The sequence below is a fragment of the Toxorhynchites rutilus genome, chromosome 2 (assembly GCF_029784135.1).
Source record: "Toxorhynchites rutilus septentrionalis strain SRP chromosome 2, ASM2978413v1, whole genome shotgun sequence".
NCBI classification, from domain to species: Eukaryota; Metazoa; Arthropoda; class Insecta; order Diptera; family Culicidae; genus Toxorhynchites; species Toxorhynchites rutilus.
The window spans coordinates 192,559,639-192,577,624 of NC_073745.1; the positions used below are offsets into that span (position 1 = coordinate 192,559,639).

Consider the following 17,986-nt stretch of genomic DNA (forward strand, 5'->3'; position numbering starts at 1 on the left):
CAAGACTCTACCATTCACTGACAAATTTCGGGAAGGTTTATAGAATAACTAGGAAACTTGCATTCGCGGATAATCCGCACCGCGGATCATCCGCTCGCGGATAATCGAGGTTCCACTGTACTCGAAAATTGAGGGGCATGTTGAGGTGCGGCTTGTGATCGTGATCACTTTGGCGTTCATTGGTTTCGTTTTGTGAACTCTATGGAGTAGCCTTCTAGTGACTTTAGTGCTGCCCAGAGCTATTGTGATTAAGTCGGATAGTACAATTCAACATGGACAGTTATTTCCTGGCAGTTTTCTTTCTCCAGATAGAACATTTACTCGTCGCCATGACTTGGTCGAGGTATTGTGGAAAATCTAACATAATTTTTAAAAAATCGATGAAAAAATATTGTAGCTTGCAACAAACGCCATAATTGATTGGATTACAATCACTTAATGCCATCGATAGTGTTCGCATTAGCGTTACCATTAGCTCAGTCTGGTTGAACAGATAGAACCAGTTCGCATTCTACTCGAAGGTTATCAAAAATTATTGTTTGGTTCGCACAGGGTACACAGAATGTAATTACTCATTCCTCAATCGATAGTTGAAAGAGCCGGACGCTTATTGTTCGCGTCTCTGCTACAAATCGAAGCTGGTGAAGTTTTTTTTCCCTCCGCCAAAGTGCCTTTGGTTTTTTTTTTCTTTGACCGTTCGTGGCAAGATAAGTGCCGTTAATACCCGGAACAGCGAGGAAGCAGCACCTCTCCGGCAACGCCGGACCGGCGATCTGTGAATTGGTTCCAGCGGCATCGATTTCATCATAGAGAAGTATAATCAACAACAACTTTTGTCGTCACGCTATTGTGTTTACCTCGTAGCGTGCGGTGTTGTATAGCTTCGAATAGGGGTGTTCAAGGTTGTTCGGACACCGCAAATTAGTATTTTGTTTTTTTTTTGGAAGAATTTTTTTTTTTTGAGATATATATATATTTATATATTTTTCTTAAATTTAAGTTAATTATTAGTCTAAGTTAGTTTTAAGTTGAGTTTTTGAGCGCGCGTGCGTGTGTGTGTGCGTGTGTTTTTTTTTTCATAGACGGTTGCGCACCGTTTGCGCAACCGTTATGACATCTACCGATGCCATTGTTGCGCGGACGCGCTATTATCAATCGACCTCAAAGGGACCATGGGTTGTTTTCTTTCGGCCCAAGGGAAAATCGTTGAGAACTCTTGATATTTCAAGAGATTTGCTGCGTCAATTTTCGGGCGTCTCGATACATAAAGAGAGACCGGATAAACTGCGTGTAGAAGCACTGACTTTTGATGTGGCCAACAAGATTGTTGACCACGAAGCTTTTAACAGGGAATATCACATCTACATCCCTTCTCGAGAGGTGGAGATAGAAGGCGTAGTAACCGACGCGAGTCTGAGTGTCGATGAATTGAAAAAAGCTACGGGTTCTTTCAAAAACTCGATGATAGGTGATCTTGTAAAGATCCTGGATGTTAGAAACCTGCATTCAGCATCTTTGGAAGAAAACAAAAAAGTTTATAAGCCCTCGCACTCTTTTCGGATTACTTTCGCAGGTTCTGTTCTCCCAAACTATGTGAAAGTAGAAAATATTTTTTTTCCCAGTGCGCCTGTTTGTACCACGGGTTTATAATTGTACCAACTGTAAAAAGTTGGGACACTCGTTTAGCCACTGCGGCAACAAATTTCGTTGCGGTAAATGTGGCGAGAAACATAGTGAGGATTCTTGCACACAAACAGTGGAAAAATGTATCCACTGTGGCGAGAATCCTCACCCTCTACAGGAGTGCCCGAGGTACAAACAGCACTCCGATAAAGTGAAGCGTTCTATCGCTGGACGCTCCAAGCGGACTTATGCTGAAATGCTAAAGACCGCATCAGCCGCTCAAGATGAAAACCAATTTTCGGTTTTGTCATCTCAAGAATCGGACTCTGATTCTGATGAGGGTCATATTACGGCTGCACCAGAATCTTCAATAAAGGATGAATCATCAAAAAGAAAGCTCTCTTCACCAACGGTGCACCGTAAGAAACCTAAAGTGACCCTCGGAAGATTGTCTAATTCCAAGGGTAATAGTAATAAAAAAACGAATCCGAAGGCTCCTTCTCAGCCAGTTCCTGGTTGCAGCAAGGATTTTACGTCATTACCCAGAGAAGAGAGAAATAAAAACGCTGCTCCTCGAACTTCTCGTAGAAAATTCGCGTCTAATCGAGGATTGATAGGTTTTTCGGACATTGTGGACTTCATACTAAACACGTTAAAAATTCAAGACCCCCTCAGAAGCTTTATTTCTGCCTTGCTTCCATCTTTAAAGTCTTATCTTAAGCAATTGACTGCTTCATGGCCCCTCCTTGCATCAATCATATCATTCGATGGATAATTCCCCTAGCGTAGTAGAAGATATGATCAATGTGCTACAATGGAACTGCCGTAGTCTAGTGCCAAAACTAGATTCGTTCAAATTTTTACTTCAAAATTATGATTGTGATATATTTGCCCTCTCTGAAACATGGCTTTCTTCTGACACTGAACTCAACTTCCACGATTTTAACATTATTCGCCTGGATAGAAATGATTCTTATGGAGGAGTACTTTTGGGGATCAAAAAGTGCTACTCTTTCTATAAAATTCCTCTCCCAGCTCTATCAGACGTCGAAATTGTCGCGTGTCAAATAACTGCAAAGAGTAAAGAACTTTGCATAGCTTCAGTATACGTTCCTCCAAATACTAACATTAGCCGTAGTCATCTTTGGAATCTAGTCTCGATTCTCTCATCCCCAGTTCTAATTCTGGGTGATATGAACTCTCATGGTACTGGGTGGGGTGATCCTTATGATGACGCCAGAGCGGCTATTTTTTACGATTTATGTGACGATTTCAACTTGACTATCTTGAACACTGGTGAAGCGACACGAATTCCAAAACCTCCGGCTCGAGAAAGTCGTCTCGACCTTTCTTTTTGCTCAAGCTCGTTATCATTGGATTGCCAGTGGAAGGTCATCAATGATCCCCATGGTAGCGATCACTTGCCAATCAGTATATCAATCAAGTGTAGCCCGCAATCCACTGAACCATCTCGAGTTCCATTTGATCTAACAAGGAACATCGACTGGCAAAAATTTGCAACGGCGGTAACAATCGGTGTCGAATCAATAGATATACTTCCACCATTGGAAGAATATCGATTCTTTGTCGATTTGATGTATAAAAGCTCACTGGAAGCACAAAAAAGAAAAGTTCCAAGTGCTCCGTTTAAAAGAAAACCAGCCACTCCTGGCTGGGACGATGAATGCACAAAACTGTATTTGAAAAAATCTGATGCTTTCAAAGCTTTTCGTAGACATGGAACATCCACACACTTCGAGGAATATTCAAAGCTTGAAATACAGCTGAAACAATTAATTAAAGCAAAAAAACGCGGTTACTGGCGCAATTTCATTGAAGGTCTTTCTCGTGAAACCTCAATACGTACCTTGTGGAGGGTAGCTCGCAACATGCGTAACCGCTCATCTACCAACGAGAGTGAAGAATACTCCAACCGATGGATATTCGATTTCGCGAAAAAGGTCTGTCCAGACTCAGTTCCAGCCCAACATACTCTTCGAGAAACGTCTCCGAGCAGTGGACCTCTGGACGGACCATTCTCAATGCTGGAATTTTCTATGGCTCTTCTTTCATCGAACAACTCTTCACCCGGAAGCGATATGATTAAATTCGTTCTTCTAAAAAATCTTCCCGATATCGCGAAAAGACGCTTGCTAGACTTATTCAATACCCTACTAGAAAACAATATTGTGCCACCCGAATGGAGACAGGTCAAAGTAATAGCAATTCAAAAGCCTGGCAAACCAGCGTCTGACCATAACTCATACCGTCCGATTGCTATGCTCTTGTGCATTAGAAAATTGTTGGAGAAAATGATCCTTCGAAGACTCGATCAATGGATCGAGACAAATAATTTGCTATCAAGTACACAATTTGGGTTTCGCAAGAGCAAAGGAACAAACGATTGTCTAGCGTTGCTTTCTACAGATATTCAACTGGCCTTTGCGCACAAGGAGCAATTGGCTTCAGTATTCTTGGATATTAAGGGAGCTTTTGATTCGGTTACCATAGAAATTCTGTCAGACAATCTGGACAGATGTGGACTTCCTGGAATTTTGAATAACTTTTTGTACAATTTGTTGTCAGAAAAGCGAATGAACTTCACCCTTGGACAACTGACAACTTCCAGAAATAGTTATATGGGTCTACCCCAAGGCTCATGTCTGAGCCCCCTTCTTTATAATTTTTATGTGAAAGATATTGACAGTTGTTTGGCAGAACAATGCACGCTTAGACAGCTTGCAGATGATGGTGTGGTTTCCGTCAGAGGTCTCCATGCCGAAAATTTGCAAAGACCATTGCAAAATTCCTTAGATAACTTGTCTTCTTGGGCAAGGAACTTAGGGATCGAATTCTCGCCGCAGAAAACCGAACTGGTAGTGTTTACTCGAAAGCGGTTCCCAGCCCAATTGCAACTTAAGCTTTTGGGCAGAAGCATTACCCAATCATTGACTTTCAAGTACCTTGGTGTCTGGTTTGATTCAAAATGCACTTGGAATACCCACATTACGTATTTGAAGCAAAAATGTCAAAAGAGGGTCAACTTCCTCCGCTCGATTTGCGGCACGTGGTGGGGAGCTAATCCGGGAGATCTCATAACACTTTATAAAACAACTATTCTATCCATTCTGGAGTATGGCTCTTTTTGCTTTCTCTCAGCAGCTAAAAGTCACCTTCTAAAACTGGAACGAATTCAATATCATTGTCTGCGTATAGCTCTTGGCTGTATGCACTCAACGCATAACATGAGTCTCGAGGTTCTGGCAGGAGTAACTCCTCTACAGAACCGATTCTGGGAACTCTCTCTCAGAATACTGGTGAAATGCGGAGTCACGAACACACTTTTGATTGAAAACTTTGAAAAAATTCTTCATCTAAATATACAATCTCGGTTTATGAGAATTTACCACCACTATATTTCGTCAGATATTTGTCTTCCATCGTTTACTCCAGACCGTGCTCACTTCACCATCAGCAGTTCCTCAATTGAATACGATCTGTCGATGAAACAAGCAATACTTGGAATCTCAGATCAGCTTCGATCAACTTACATTCCCCGTATTTTTAACCGAAAGTACTCAAAAGTCAATTGCATGAAAAGATACTTCACTGATGGGTCTCGCCTCAATGGATCCACTGGCTTCGGTGTTTTCAATGAAAATTCGAGCGCCTTCCGTAAACTGCAGGAACCTTGTTCCGTTTATGTTGCTGAGCTGGCAGCAATCGACTTCGCATTGGGGATGATCTCCAACAAGCCTGCAGACCATTACTTCATTTTCTCGGATAGTCTCAGTTCGCTTGAGGCTCTCCAGTCGATGAGAACTAGTAGGCACCCATCTTATTTCCTCACAAAAGTGAGGCTGCAGATGAGTGCACTGATCGAAAGATCTTATAAGATAACCTTTGTATGGGTCCCCTCTCATTGCTCAATTCCTGGCAATGAGAAGGCGGACACTCTAGCAAAGGTGGGTGCCCAGGAAGGCGAATTGTTTGATAGACAGATTTCATACGATGAATTTTTCCAATTACTGCGTCAGAGTTCCCTCTTGAGTTGGCAAACCGATTGGGACACTGGAAGTCTTGGGCGGTGGTTATATTCAATTATTCCAAAGGTTTCTTCGAGAGCGTGGTTCAAAGGCTTGGACGTAAGTCGTGACTTCATTCGTGTAATGAGTAGACTTATGTCCAACCACTACTCGCTAGATGTGCACCTCCACAGAATAAATCTTGTTCAAAACAATGTCTGTCGGTGTGGAAACGGTTACGATGACATCGATCACGCAGTTTGGCAATGTACGGATAATTACGCAGCCAGAGAGTACCTTTTGAATGCCCTTGAGGTCCAAGGAAGACAACCCTATGTTCCTGTTAGAGACGTGTTGGGAACTCGCGACATCTGCTATATGCAGTTGATCTATATGTTTGTGAAACGGTCTAGTATAAGAATTTAATGTTTTTGTGTTTTTTTTCTTTTTCATTATTAGTTTGTTTGTATTGTCCCCTCATCTCACCGTCGCCCACCCTCGACAGCTAGTCGAACACCAGATGCTATCCCTGGTCATTATGCACAATGCTACAGTGCGTGCGGCAACCCTCGGTTGAGACAATGATACCTCATATCCATATCCCTAACCTGACCCGTCCCACAAAAATTGTTGCCCCTCTAACCTCGAGTAAACCGCGAGTAATCGGTCGAAACCTACTAAACATAGATTTAAGATGAAATTTTTGTATAAACAAAACTTGAGTTAGCGGCTCCGCAAAGCTTATGCGATTGAGCCTTACAAATAAACGAATTGGAAAAAAAAAAAAAGAATGTAATTACTCATAATGAACTTTTCATTAGGTTGTTTCTGTCTCATATTATATGTTAATCTAGATATGAAGTAAAGAAAAACCAAAACTATTTTTCAATAATCTGGATATTAAGATTGGATGTTTAAAAGTAAAAATAAAAACCAAATTTTATCGTTTTACTTTGATAAATGCGAAAACGTCGATCGCTGACAATGACACTGACACTAACACTGACTAACAATGTGAATAATGTTTACGGTCCTAATACAGGAACAGTCGTACACTTCCAGAAATGGATATATACCATAGAGCGACTCCATTCGCTCATTACTATCACACCATAGACAGTTATTATAAACTAATAATTATAAATATAATTATAAACCATTAACTGAAGATAGAATATCTGACCAGAACGGGAAACAAATCCTAAGCTCTCATCTGCAAATCGCAAATGGCACCAAAAAATCGAAGAAGCGGTGCATATTTGTCAAATCAATCTAACTACGTTCAGTAATGCATTCAATTTCGAGTTAAAATAATAGATTTCTTCCTACTACGCCTACATGTTTCTATTGGAACTCCTAATCCTGCTTACCTGCGTCAATGCAGAAGAAATATCCGGATTGTGACACTTCGAGGGCGATGACGTTGAGTGGCAGCTTTCATCGTTACGATTTGAGTAAGAAGCAAATTTGCCCAGAAGCTTTTGTCCCTGCAAATCAAGATCTTCGATGGGAAGCTTCAAAATCTTCCGCTTCATTTCGTTGTGATTCTCGCTACTATGCTTGGCACTGTTGACATCTTCAGGAAAATCCGGATGCTGCAGGTCCTCCTGCAGATCATCGATCCGATCCAGAATGTCACTTGCTTGCCAGAGAAAATCTTCGAAGGCAACCCGCAGATCCATCCACACATTGTGGTCGTAGTGCAGGAAACCATCGAAGTCCGAAGTCAACTGCGATGGTTCAACCACTTTGTTCAAAGACTGAATCGAAATGGTCGTGGTTTCAAACTTGTATTTACTGCTAGCTATCGACGAGCGTTGTTTCTGCCAGAAGTTATCTGGCTTGATTATTACCGCCTGGTGGATGATGTCCGAGCCGAAATTTTCCTGCAGCACTTTGAGAATCATTTTAGCGCTAGCTGCCGTGTTACTGTTACCACGCATATCAATGATGATCGTGAAGCCATGTGTTTTGCTCTCATCGCTGGAAATAGAGAAAAATGTTGTGTTCCATGAAAAACATGTTACAAATTCATTTTCGAATGTTTATACATTCAATATTGTTATCATCATTTCGCATACTATATTATGCCGTTTGAAGGGTAATTGTATGTGAGATTAAATTTTAAGTTCCAAAATTCAATTACACTGTCATCGATATCAAATTATCAACAGCCAACAATAAACAGATTTTTCAAAACCTAAACTAGAGGGTATTCGTTCTTCTGTTGTATTTCTTCGCACCAGAATGAATGTGAATGAAACAATTCAATTAGGCCTAAAAAGCATCGGGATCTTTTTGTTGCTTGTTGTTATTTCGATATGATGAAGTGAACCAGCAGTACTTACAACACAGCACAACACATACAACACCGATGTTTAAAACTAACGTAAGATACAACTAACATCTCAGAAGTAAATGGTTGTATTATTTTCAAATTCAAGTTGTTCTAAAAGGAATATCAACAGATTATGTGGAACCACAGGATTGACGATAGAAATACAGCGACCATCGAATCTTACGATAACCGAATTTACTAAATTACGTCCAATTTTTGAATGATTTGTGTGTTTCGTGAATGAAAATACGGCTATTTGTGCGGATTTGTGCAAAGGATTTGGACAAGAGATGCTGTCTTGGAAGAGATCTTGTTCCAGCAAAGACGACTGGTCCTGACGGTGGGAGGCTGCCAGAGGGTTCCAGCGAGCACATGCAACTTTGATCGACCGGTGTTTCGTCTACCACCGAGTGTATTAGTACTCAAAATAAGCCCCACCCATAAGGAGTGCAGAAACGCACACAACAGCAACAACAGCAAATCTGTGTGCCACGCGAGGGCGTGTGCAAGTACAGGATTCTTTTAGTCTCATTTCAATGAGACTTCAAATCGACAATCCCCTTTATTCCGCGCGGTGAATGAGGTGAGATGACTCAAGTCACTGCATTCCCGTAGGCGAATGGCGTGACTATAGTTTGTCACTAGGTGAGATTTGAAGTCGTGTCCTCATATGTTATCGACTTGATTATCAAAAAGAAATTGGAAAGGAAGGTAGCTTCCACAATGAGACGACTTGCTATCTCACGTCACTCGCCGCGTGGAATAAGGGGGAATATTAGTAGTAGAATAAAATAGGGAAGTAAAACTATCCAGTTGTGTTAATTTAAACGTTGTGCCTTGTTTCCGACCGTACTTAGCTCGTAGATCCATGAAAGGGCCCCACCAGTGGTAAAAATTTCATGCAGTCCACATTTTAGAACCGACAACCGAATTCCGATTTTTGATTCTAATCCGAATAACCGGTGACAACCGGAAACAACGGCCCAGAATGGATCGAGGGATGGAGACATGCGTAGAACTACGTCTTTCAGGAAGGGTGCCAAATCAGAAAACAGGTCACGTTTTTGTGAAATAAAGTTAACGTTAATAACTATTTTCACAACGAACAAATTCTGATACTTTGCACACCAACGGAATCGGAAATTCTCTAAGATTCGTTTGAAATACTACACAGTACAATCCATTAATGCCTACACAGTTTAATTTAATGAAAACTGGAAGCATTTTCATTTTCCCCTACATTTGTTCTGCCGGTTTGTGTGCATTCCCGAACAGAGCTGTCAATAACGAGCAACTGATATATTCGTTTCTGCTCTTTTTCAACCTATTTGGTATAAATCAGCCATCCGCGGTTTGAAGCCACACAACTTCTGGTTTGGTAGTCATCGAAACAACATGGTTGCCGCAGAGCGTCGAGTGGGAGAGAATTGTTTTCTTGTCGGGTGAAGGAGGAGTATAGAATAGAGTTTCTTTCCACAAGGGCTCTACTCAGGGGTAGAGGCGGAAACCAAAAATAGAATAGAATGAAAACACAGATGCGAGTGAGCTAGTATAACACAACAAGAATTTTGGAATATAGATATACACTGCATTTATTTATATACGGATGATCTACTCTAATAATTTCAAGGCCAAGACGTAGAAGCAGCTGATCGCCAAGCCCACAAAAATGCTGATGAACATGCCGACATTCATCTCTTCATCGACCATGGCTTTATGGCATGATTCTGGTTAACTACTAAAAGTTTAATAAACATAGACTTTGAGTAATTTTTTTTCCATTGAATTACCTTTTGTAGTTTCTTTTTCATCGCCATCAGTTCATTTTTAGGCATACGTTATTTCTCGAGCCCCATTCTCCAAACCGGTGAACTACGTTCTGAGTGGAAATAACAAACGACACTTCATTGATGAATAGTGAAAGCAGCAATGGGCCTAGACTGCTTCCTCGGCGGACACGAAGTGCCTCACGATGTCTAAGTTCTTTGTTCTGGGATGAAGATGGTAGTATGAACAATGTATCGAGCGTGGTTGCACTCTCGAAGGATTGGAGAAAGTCGCAGACTACACAGAACCAACTTTGACATACATTCGATGATCAGTTAGATCCGAGTTAAACCGGATCATAAATCTAGAGGAGTGCCTTAGTTCATGGAAACAGAAACTATCGAGTAGGACCGAGGAAGCAGCCGAAAGACGTGATCGTAAGCAGTCAATAGAAAAAGATACGTTCGATATAATGTTTCACACTTAATCAGACTGGTTGTAGTCACCAAACGCAGATGCAACGTCCTTTGCTATGAGCTGAGAAAGGATGGCTCCAGTAGAATCAATATGATTCTCAATACTGTCAATATGATTCTCTAATTTTGTTTGTAATTGAATAACACCGATATTAACATCCGAATTTTGACGTAGAGCTATTTGTGAGTGTTAAAAATGGAGTGAGATCAATGAAATCACCTATTCTTGATGAGACGGCTATCAAAACCAGGGCTATGTAGTCGGAGTCGGATTCGAACAAATTTTACCGACCTCCGGTTGAATGACCCATTAAAATCGAAAACTGTAGCTCGAAGACAAAAATTTATTACATGATAAGGAAACTTTGATGTTAATTTTGTTCATTACCAACTTGGTTAAAAATGCCGAATGCGAATAATACTTTGCCAAAACCCAGTTGTTCAGTCCCTGAAGAGAGAGAAACATTGGTTCGCAAGTTTCACCCCACCTCCTTTTGGTGATACTCCTGTCACCAGGTATAGCAGTCTAGCAGCAAGGATCACATGAGTATTTTCCAACCGCAAAGCAGCAAACAACGAAAGAGAGAAGGGAAGCAAAACGTGAACGTGTTGAAACCTGTTTTTTCTTCCATAATACTGAGTAGTAAAGAGTTTACATTTTAATCCTGTCGCAACGTGTGTTTTTTGCCATTTGCCCAGTTAGTTCCTTCCAGAACTGATTCCCGAAAGTGTTTCCGCTGAGAACTTCAAGTTCAAGTGTCCAGAGGCACGTTTCCCCCAGTGAAACGGTGCACCATCCGACCAGAACCTCCGCTCTCGAGGCTATCGAAACAACACCAGTAGAACAGCAAAATTATCCACTTTAACGGTCCACCCCACCAGGACCGTCAGATTCTCTATCGTTTTGAAGATGAGAAAGTACACTTTTGGCCTATATTGTTGTCAGCAATTTATATCGATTCAAAAAGTATAATTTTACTTAATGAGAGCCAATTAACGATTGACAAGGAAGCACTATGTGAAACGGATGGAAGGTTTGTTGTTGTCGAAGGAGAAAGATGAACCTGTCGGTGAATCTTGCAGCGATAATCCTAAGTCTTCACCTTTATCGGGGAGCACAGATTTCGATGAATACCCGAATAACAAAGTAGCAGAACGACGTCGCCTCGGAAAAGAGAATAAGAAGGAAAATCATTGAATATATTTCCAAGTGAAATTCAAGTTTGTTTGCCAGAGATTGAAAAATATGACCGATCGTGCCACATGACAGTACATGAATTGATTCCAGCGTTTCCTGAGCTCATCGCGGATGTTGCATGAACGATTACTGCCATGTCACCAACTCAAGTCAGCGTAAAGGGTGTGTCACATCAAATTGCATCACGGAAAAAACGCTGTAGAAATTTAATTTCTAGGAATTATATCTTCAGCTTTCGCTTATAATCAGATAAGAGTGTATAGATCACGTTGGCCATGCTTCACTGTCAATTTTTCGTAAATTTGAAAAAATGTCGTCGAACGAAAAAGAGCGTCGTGAATTTATCCTGTGCACTCATTTCGAGAATCCGGAGTTGTCACATCGGGACATCGGTAAGATGCTGGGAATCGTCCAATCCACGGTCAGCAGAGTACTAAAACGATGCTTCGAGAACCTAACCATCGACCGGAAGGTGAAGAACGGCAAAAATGGATGCTCCGTCAGTGAAAAAGATCACAAGCGCGTAGTTAAGCAGTTTAGACGTGATCCGAGAAGTTCGGTCCGGGATGTCGCCAATAAGCTGAATTTGTCAAGTTCATTCGTCCAGCGGACCAAGCAGCGGGAGGGCCTGCGTACATACAAGGTTCAGAAGGCTCCTAACCGCGACGAAAGGCAAAACATGGTGGGGAAGACGCGAGCCCGGAAGCTATACACCGAAATGCTGACGAAGCCGCATTGCCTGGTAATGGACGACGAAACCTACGTCAAAGCGGACTTTCGTCAGCTGCCGGGCCTGTTGTTCTTCTCCGCAGAGGACAAATTCAGCGTTCCGGAGGAGATTCGCAAGCCGAAACTATCCAAGTTTGCCAAAAAGTACATGGTGTGGCAAGTGATCTGCTCTTGCGGAAAGCGGAGCGCCCGCTTCGTGATGACCGGCACGGTAAACGGGCAGGTTTACCTTAAGGAGTGCCTACAGAAGCGCTTACTACCACTATTGAAGCAGCACGAGGGCCCGACTATCTTCTGGCCGGATCTCGCTTCGTGCTACTATTCAAAGGACGTGTTGGAGTGGTACGAAGCCAACGGGGTCACCTTCGTGCCAAAGGAAATGAACCCGCCCAACGCACCGGAGCTTCGCCCAATAGAGAAATATTGGGCGATTATGAAGCAGGCCCTCCGGAAGAACCCAAAAGTTGTCAAATCGGAGGCGGACTTCAAGAGAAAATGGATTTCTGTTCAAAAAAAACTACAATCTGACGTTGTACAGAACCTTATGGACGGGGTGAAGAGGAAGGTGCGAGCATACGGGCTTGGGCTCGAAGTATGAATAAAAAGAAAATGCCAAAGGTTGTTTAATAGTTTTTATTTTACTGTCTAAAATTTTCAAAAGGATCGGTCTACTGAGCGAATTTCTACAGCGTTTTTTCCGTGATGCAATTTGATGTGACACACCCTTTAGAAAGGCTGGTCTCTGCTTTGAAAATTTTTAAGCCAGATCTTTGGGCCTCTATGAAGGAAGCTTTGGCTGAAGCAATTCTGTTTTCTGTTTTTATTATTTTACTAGCTGACCCTGCAAACTTCGTCCCGCCCAACAATTGTTTTTTGTTATCAATACCTTCAAACATTCACGTTTTCTTACTATGAGCAAGATCATGGGTCTAATCGCAGAACAGTTCATTGATTGATCTTCTGATCAACCCCGTTGAATTTACCTTTTACTATAAAATTCCTAGTATTTCTATCAAAACTCATCATTATAATATCAGATTATTGTCAGACACAATTCTCGTTCAAGATTTTTCAACCACTTGCAAATAACATGTTTCTCCGTTACATGGAATAAATGTTTTATACAGCAAACATGATAGAATAAAGACAGCCATAAATCGGACAATTCCTTCCTCGAGTTCTGCTATTATCAGAGCAGAGATTTATCTTATCAGAGTTTTTCGAAAATTTTCAATTGTCAGGTTTGGTTGGAATATTTTTGATTGAAATACGTGTAATATTTTATGGGACCCCCTCTCCATTCCAGAGGAGGGAGAGGTGTCATACTATCGTAGAGACATTCCCCTCCCCTCAGAAAGGTGGGAGGAATGTTGAACCATTTTAAAATGTTTTTTGCCCCCTAAAACCTCCACATGCCAAATTTGGTACAGTTTGCTTAAAATATGCAGAAATGTATGTTTCATTTGTATGGCCCCTCCCCTTAGAGAGGGGGTGGAGAGTCTAACACCATAGAATCATTTATTGCACCCTAAAACCTCCACATGCCAAATTTCGTTTCATTTGCTTGATTAATTCTCGAGTAATGCAGAAATTTGTGTTTCATTTGTATGGCCTAACTACCATAGAAATATTTATTGCACCCTAAAACAACCTAAAACCTTAAGAAATCACAACATAGTATTAATAAATGACGCTAGTTAATGCATACGTTGAGACGGCAAAAGTTCCACAGGGAACGTTAACGCCATTCAAGAAGGCAAATTACCGGTAAAAACAAACATTGAAATGAACCATTTTTTTTAAACGGCTTTTATTTATAATGATTAGTTTACAAAAAAAACATTTTGCAAGTTTGCAAGCTGGTTAAAGTAATACATAAGGACACAGAGAATGTTAATTCTGTCGTAGATCGGATCTCATTAACAAAGTTTCCAGAAGAGGAAAACGCCCGTTCAGAGTCCAATTACGTTGGGTAGAAGAGTATCGAATACCATTGTCATGTATTTGCTTCTGATGCCCTTTGTACAAAAACCCTTGTCCGAAGGTTTTCATCAATCCGTTTCTAGACGTTGAGCTTGGGCTGGACGTTGATACCTTTGACTGTTGCAATCGTCGTCCAAGTTTGATGCTCCTTGATGCTCAACTGTTCTGCAGGTTTCTCATCTTCCAGTGGATTTTCCTGTTCCTGTTGTCCAGCTACTGAATCAATATCATCATCCTCAAAGCTGATCAAGTCAGGAACAATTTCAAATGCCTGCTTGATCAATGCAGTCCGCGACGTTTGATAGAAAACGCCAAAGTCTCCTTAATTATGTCAAGATCAAGAGCAGAATGATTATTCATATACGGGAGCAAAACTGCATTTACGAGACGTCCTTCTGCAATCCTTCCAATCAGGTGCTTCGAACTTTTGATGGTTACTCCAATAGTTGTTCTAGCATAAATTGCAATCTGATGTCAGCTTCAAAAAGGGTGCGTTTCTTCCGCAATAGCAGTTCAACAACGATCAGAACTGGTTATCTTGGTTTCGTTTATAGATCTATTGGGTTGGGGAAAAAGAAATGTCGTATATTGTCAATATATGGCAACAATTAAACATATCTTGTGTTGTACTTATCGCATCGGATCATACTATACGGCTATTTAAAGACGACAATATGTGCTACAAGTGTCGTTTTGACAGTGTTGTGATTGTCCTTTTCAGTCTCAAGTTATAGCGCGTCAAAGATGGAGTCCACCAAGCAAGAAATTCGCCATATTTTACGTTTTTACTACCTGCGAGGTAAAACTGCAACGTAGGCGGCCGAAAAAGTTCGTGTAGTTTATGGATCCGATACTGTAACGATTCGCACAGCACAGCATTGGTTTGATCGATTTCGTTCTGGTGTAGTGGCTGTCGAAGGTACACCCCGTACTGGTAGGCCAATCGTCATGGAAACCAATAAAACCGTTGAAATCGTCCAAGTAGACCGGCATGTGAGCACTCGCTCGATTGGCCAGGATCAAGCAAACCATTTGTCATGACAATTGTCATGCGTAAATGCGAAAACAGAATAGAAACATACGGTATGAGGCATGATGTCGACGCCAACCTCTCTCAGTTTCTATTCTGTTTTCGCATTTTCGCATGACAATTGTCATGACAAATGGTTTGCTTGGCCAGGATCGATTGGGTATAGACCATAAAACCGTTTGGAACCATTTGCAGAAGATTGGATTCCAAAAAAAGCTGGATGTATGGGTGCCACACGAGTTGACACAAAAAAATCAAACAAATGAAACACAATTTTCTTCATTACTCGAGAGTTAAACAAGCAAACGAAACCAAATTTGGCATGTGGAAGTTTTAGGGTGCAATAAATGTTTCTATGGTGGTTAGACACTCCACCCCCCTCTCTAAGGGGGGGGGGTCTACCATACAAATGAAACACAAATTTCTGTATAACTCGGGAATTAATCAAGCAAATGGAACCACATTAGGCATATGGAGGTTTTAGGGTGCAATAAATGTTTCTATGGTGGTTAGATACTCCTCCCCCTTTTCTTAGGAGGGGGGGAGGCCGGCATACAAGTGAAAAACTAATTTCTGCATAACTCGAGGATGAATCAAGCAAATGAAACCAAATTTGGCATGTGGAGATTTTAGGGTGCAATAAATGTTTCTATGGTGGTTAGACACTCCACCCCCTCTCTAAGGGGGGCTGCCATACAAATGAAACACAAATTTCTAAATAACTCGAGAATTAATCAAGCAAATGGAACCAAATTAGGCATATGGAGGTTTTAGGGTGCAATAAATGTTTCTATGGTGGTTAGATACTCCTCCCCCATCTCTTAGGGGGTGGGACGGGGGCTGCCATACAAATGAAAAACAAATTTCTTCATAACTCGAAATCTAATCAAGCAAATAATCAAGCAAATTTGGCATTTAAAGATTTTAGGGGGCACGAAGCGTTTCTATGGTGAATGGACACTCCTCCCCCCTCTCTAAGGGGAGAAGGGGGGAGGAGTCTGTCTTTTTTCTGTCATATTTTCTGTATGAAACTTTTTTTCCAAGTAACGAAGAAACATGTTATTTGTAAGTGTTTGAAAAATCTTGAACGAGAATTTTGTCTGAAAATAATCTTATATTATAATGATGAGTTTTGGTAGAAGTACTAGGAATTTTTTAGTAAAAGGTACATTCAACGGGGTCGATTATAAAATTAATCAATGAATAGTTCTGCGATTGGATTCATAAACTTGCGCTTAGTAAGAAAACGTGAAAGTTTGAAGGTATTGATTTTTTTTATTGCTATTCTATTGATAACAAAAAACAAATTTTGGGCGGGACGAAGTTTGCCGGGTCAGCTAGTGTTAAATAAAGCGTCAAATTTCGATCAGAAATACGACATTTCTTTTTCCCCAACCCTATATTATTTATGGTGTTATAAAAAATTCCCGAAATTACCGGTTATTGATTGTAAAATTAACGGTAACTCGGTAATGGAAAATGAACCGGTATTAACGTTAAAACCGGTCAACAATCCCTAATCGGAGTAGGTACTAATAATTGTGAGGAGTCGAAGTCGGGAAATTTTCCCCTGAGCCCTGATCAAAACACCACCGCTGGGTGGTTCGAGTCTGGTGTGTGGATAACGATCGTTACGTTAAACGGCGAATGGACTTTCAGTCGTCCGTTGTGAAAAATACGGTCGTCTCAGGTGTCCGTGAGATCGATATCGTAATCTGATTCCACACACTTCGACAACTGATCTCGAGCGTCGGAGAGGCCTTTTCCCTACTAGCTAGTGAAAAGCTCGAGCACAGTAAATTGATGCAACTAATGTTCCGATATTGAACACTGTTTGTTCTGTAGAACCAACTTGGATACTTTGTGGACTAATACTGTGGAGAACTCATAAAAACTCAAAATTAAGGAACAAAAAATAACAAATGAAATTTGTTAGAAATAAGAGAAATAAGATCTTTTGTTCTCATCCCACGAAATCGTGAATATTATTTGTGTCATGTATTCCAGATGAAAAACAAACGAACAATTGAGTAGTTTTTTTCTGAAATGCGGTCCTTATTTATTTTGTTCGTCTTATGTAAACAATGTAAACGATTAAACAACTCTTCATTACATGATGAACGGGAAAGTGTTCAGAACAAAAAGACTATAAACATTGTCAGCGTTTCATGCTATATTTTTGAACGTATCCCAAATACTAAAAATGAAAAGGTACCAACCTGGGAATCCCGATGAAATAGCTGATCACTCGTTTGATGTCTTCTGGCTTGACACGCTCTCGCTTCGTAGTGGCTGGAAAGCAAATGATTGGTCCGCCTCGATTGTCTCGACCACCGGAAAGAAGCGCGAAACGTTCCTGCAGCAGTGGCAGTATGTCCAACGCACGTACGCCGTCCATGGCCACCGCTGCTTTTCGAGACCCCCGTAAATTAATTCAGGTAGCTGCTCTGGTGTTTCTTTTTCGTTATTCTGTGATGCTGGACAGCGTGCGCTGAACATTTACTTCAAAAATAACTAAAGCACTTGATGCTCAGTGCTACTGTTGAGTTTATCTGTTAAGTTCACTTTGTTTCCCATGGAATTCAACCGTGTTCAAACCACTATCTGATCTTCTACATGCAATATTCAAACACATATTCTCTATAGCAGCACAAACACTTTACAGTCATTGCACTTTCTTCCTTAATAATAACAAAAGCGACATTTAGCACAATCCGCAGAATCGCCGGCATCCAAATAGAGAAACACACACCAAACGATTTTAAATTACTCATAATCTTTGTTTTGTTTCCATTCGCCGGTTCACCCCATCGGAAC

General features: G+C 41.0%; 1 protein-coding gene across 5 annotated transcripts in view; it reads right to left on the bottom strand.

The window, feature by feature from the left end:
• The window catches only part of LOC129771361 (triple functional domain protein), a 143,784-nt gene that overhangs the window by 106,023 nt on the left and 19,775 nt on the right, over positions 1-17,986 (bottom strand). For 3 of the 5 annotated variants that reach the window (XM_055774920.1, XM_055774922.1, XM_055774921.1), the window contains exons 2-3: positions 17,389-17,850; positions 7,019-7,631 (exon numbers count right to left, since the gene is read on the bottom strand). In XM_055774920.1, coding sequence (XP_055630895.1) covers positions 7,019-7,631; positions 17,389-17,567 — 792 coding nt within the window. In that variant the 5' untranslated portion in view covers positions 17,568-17,850. The remainder of the gene's footprint in view (positions 1-7,018; positions 7,632-17,388; positions 17,851-17,986) is intronic. The other 2 variants (XM_055774919.1, XM_055774923.1) reach the window with 1 other exon arrangement.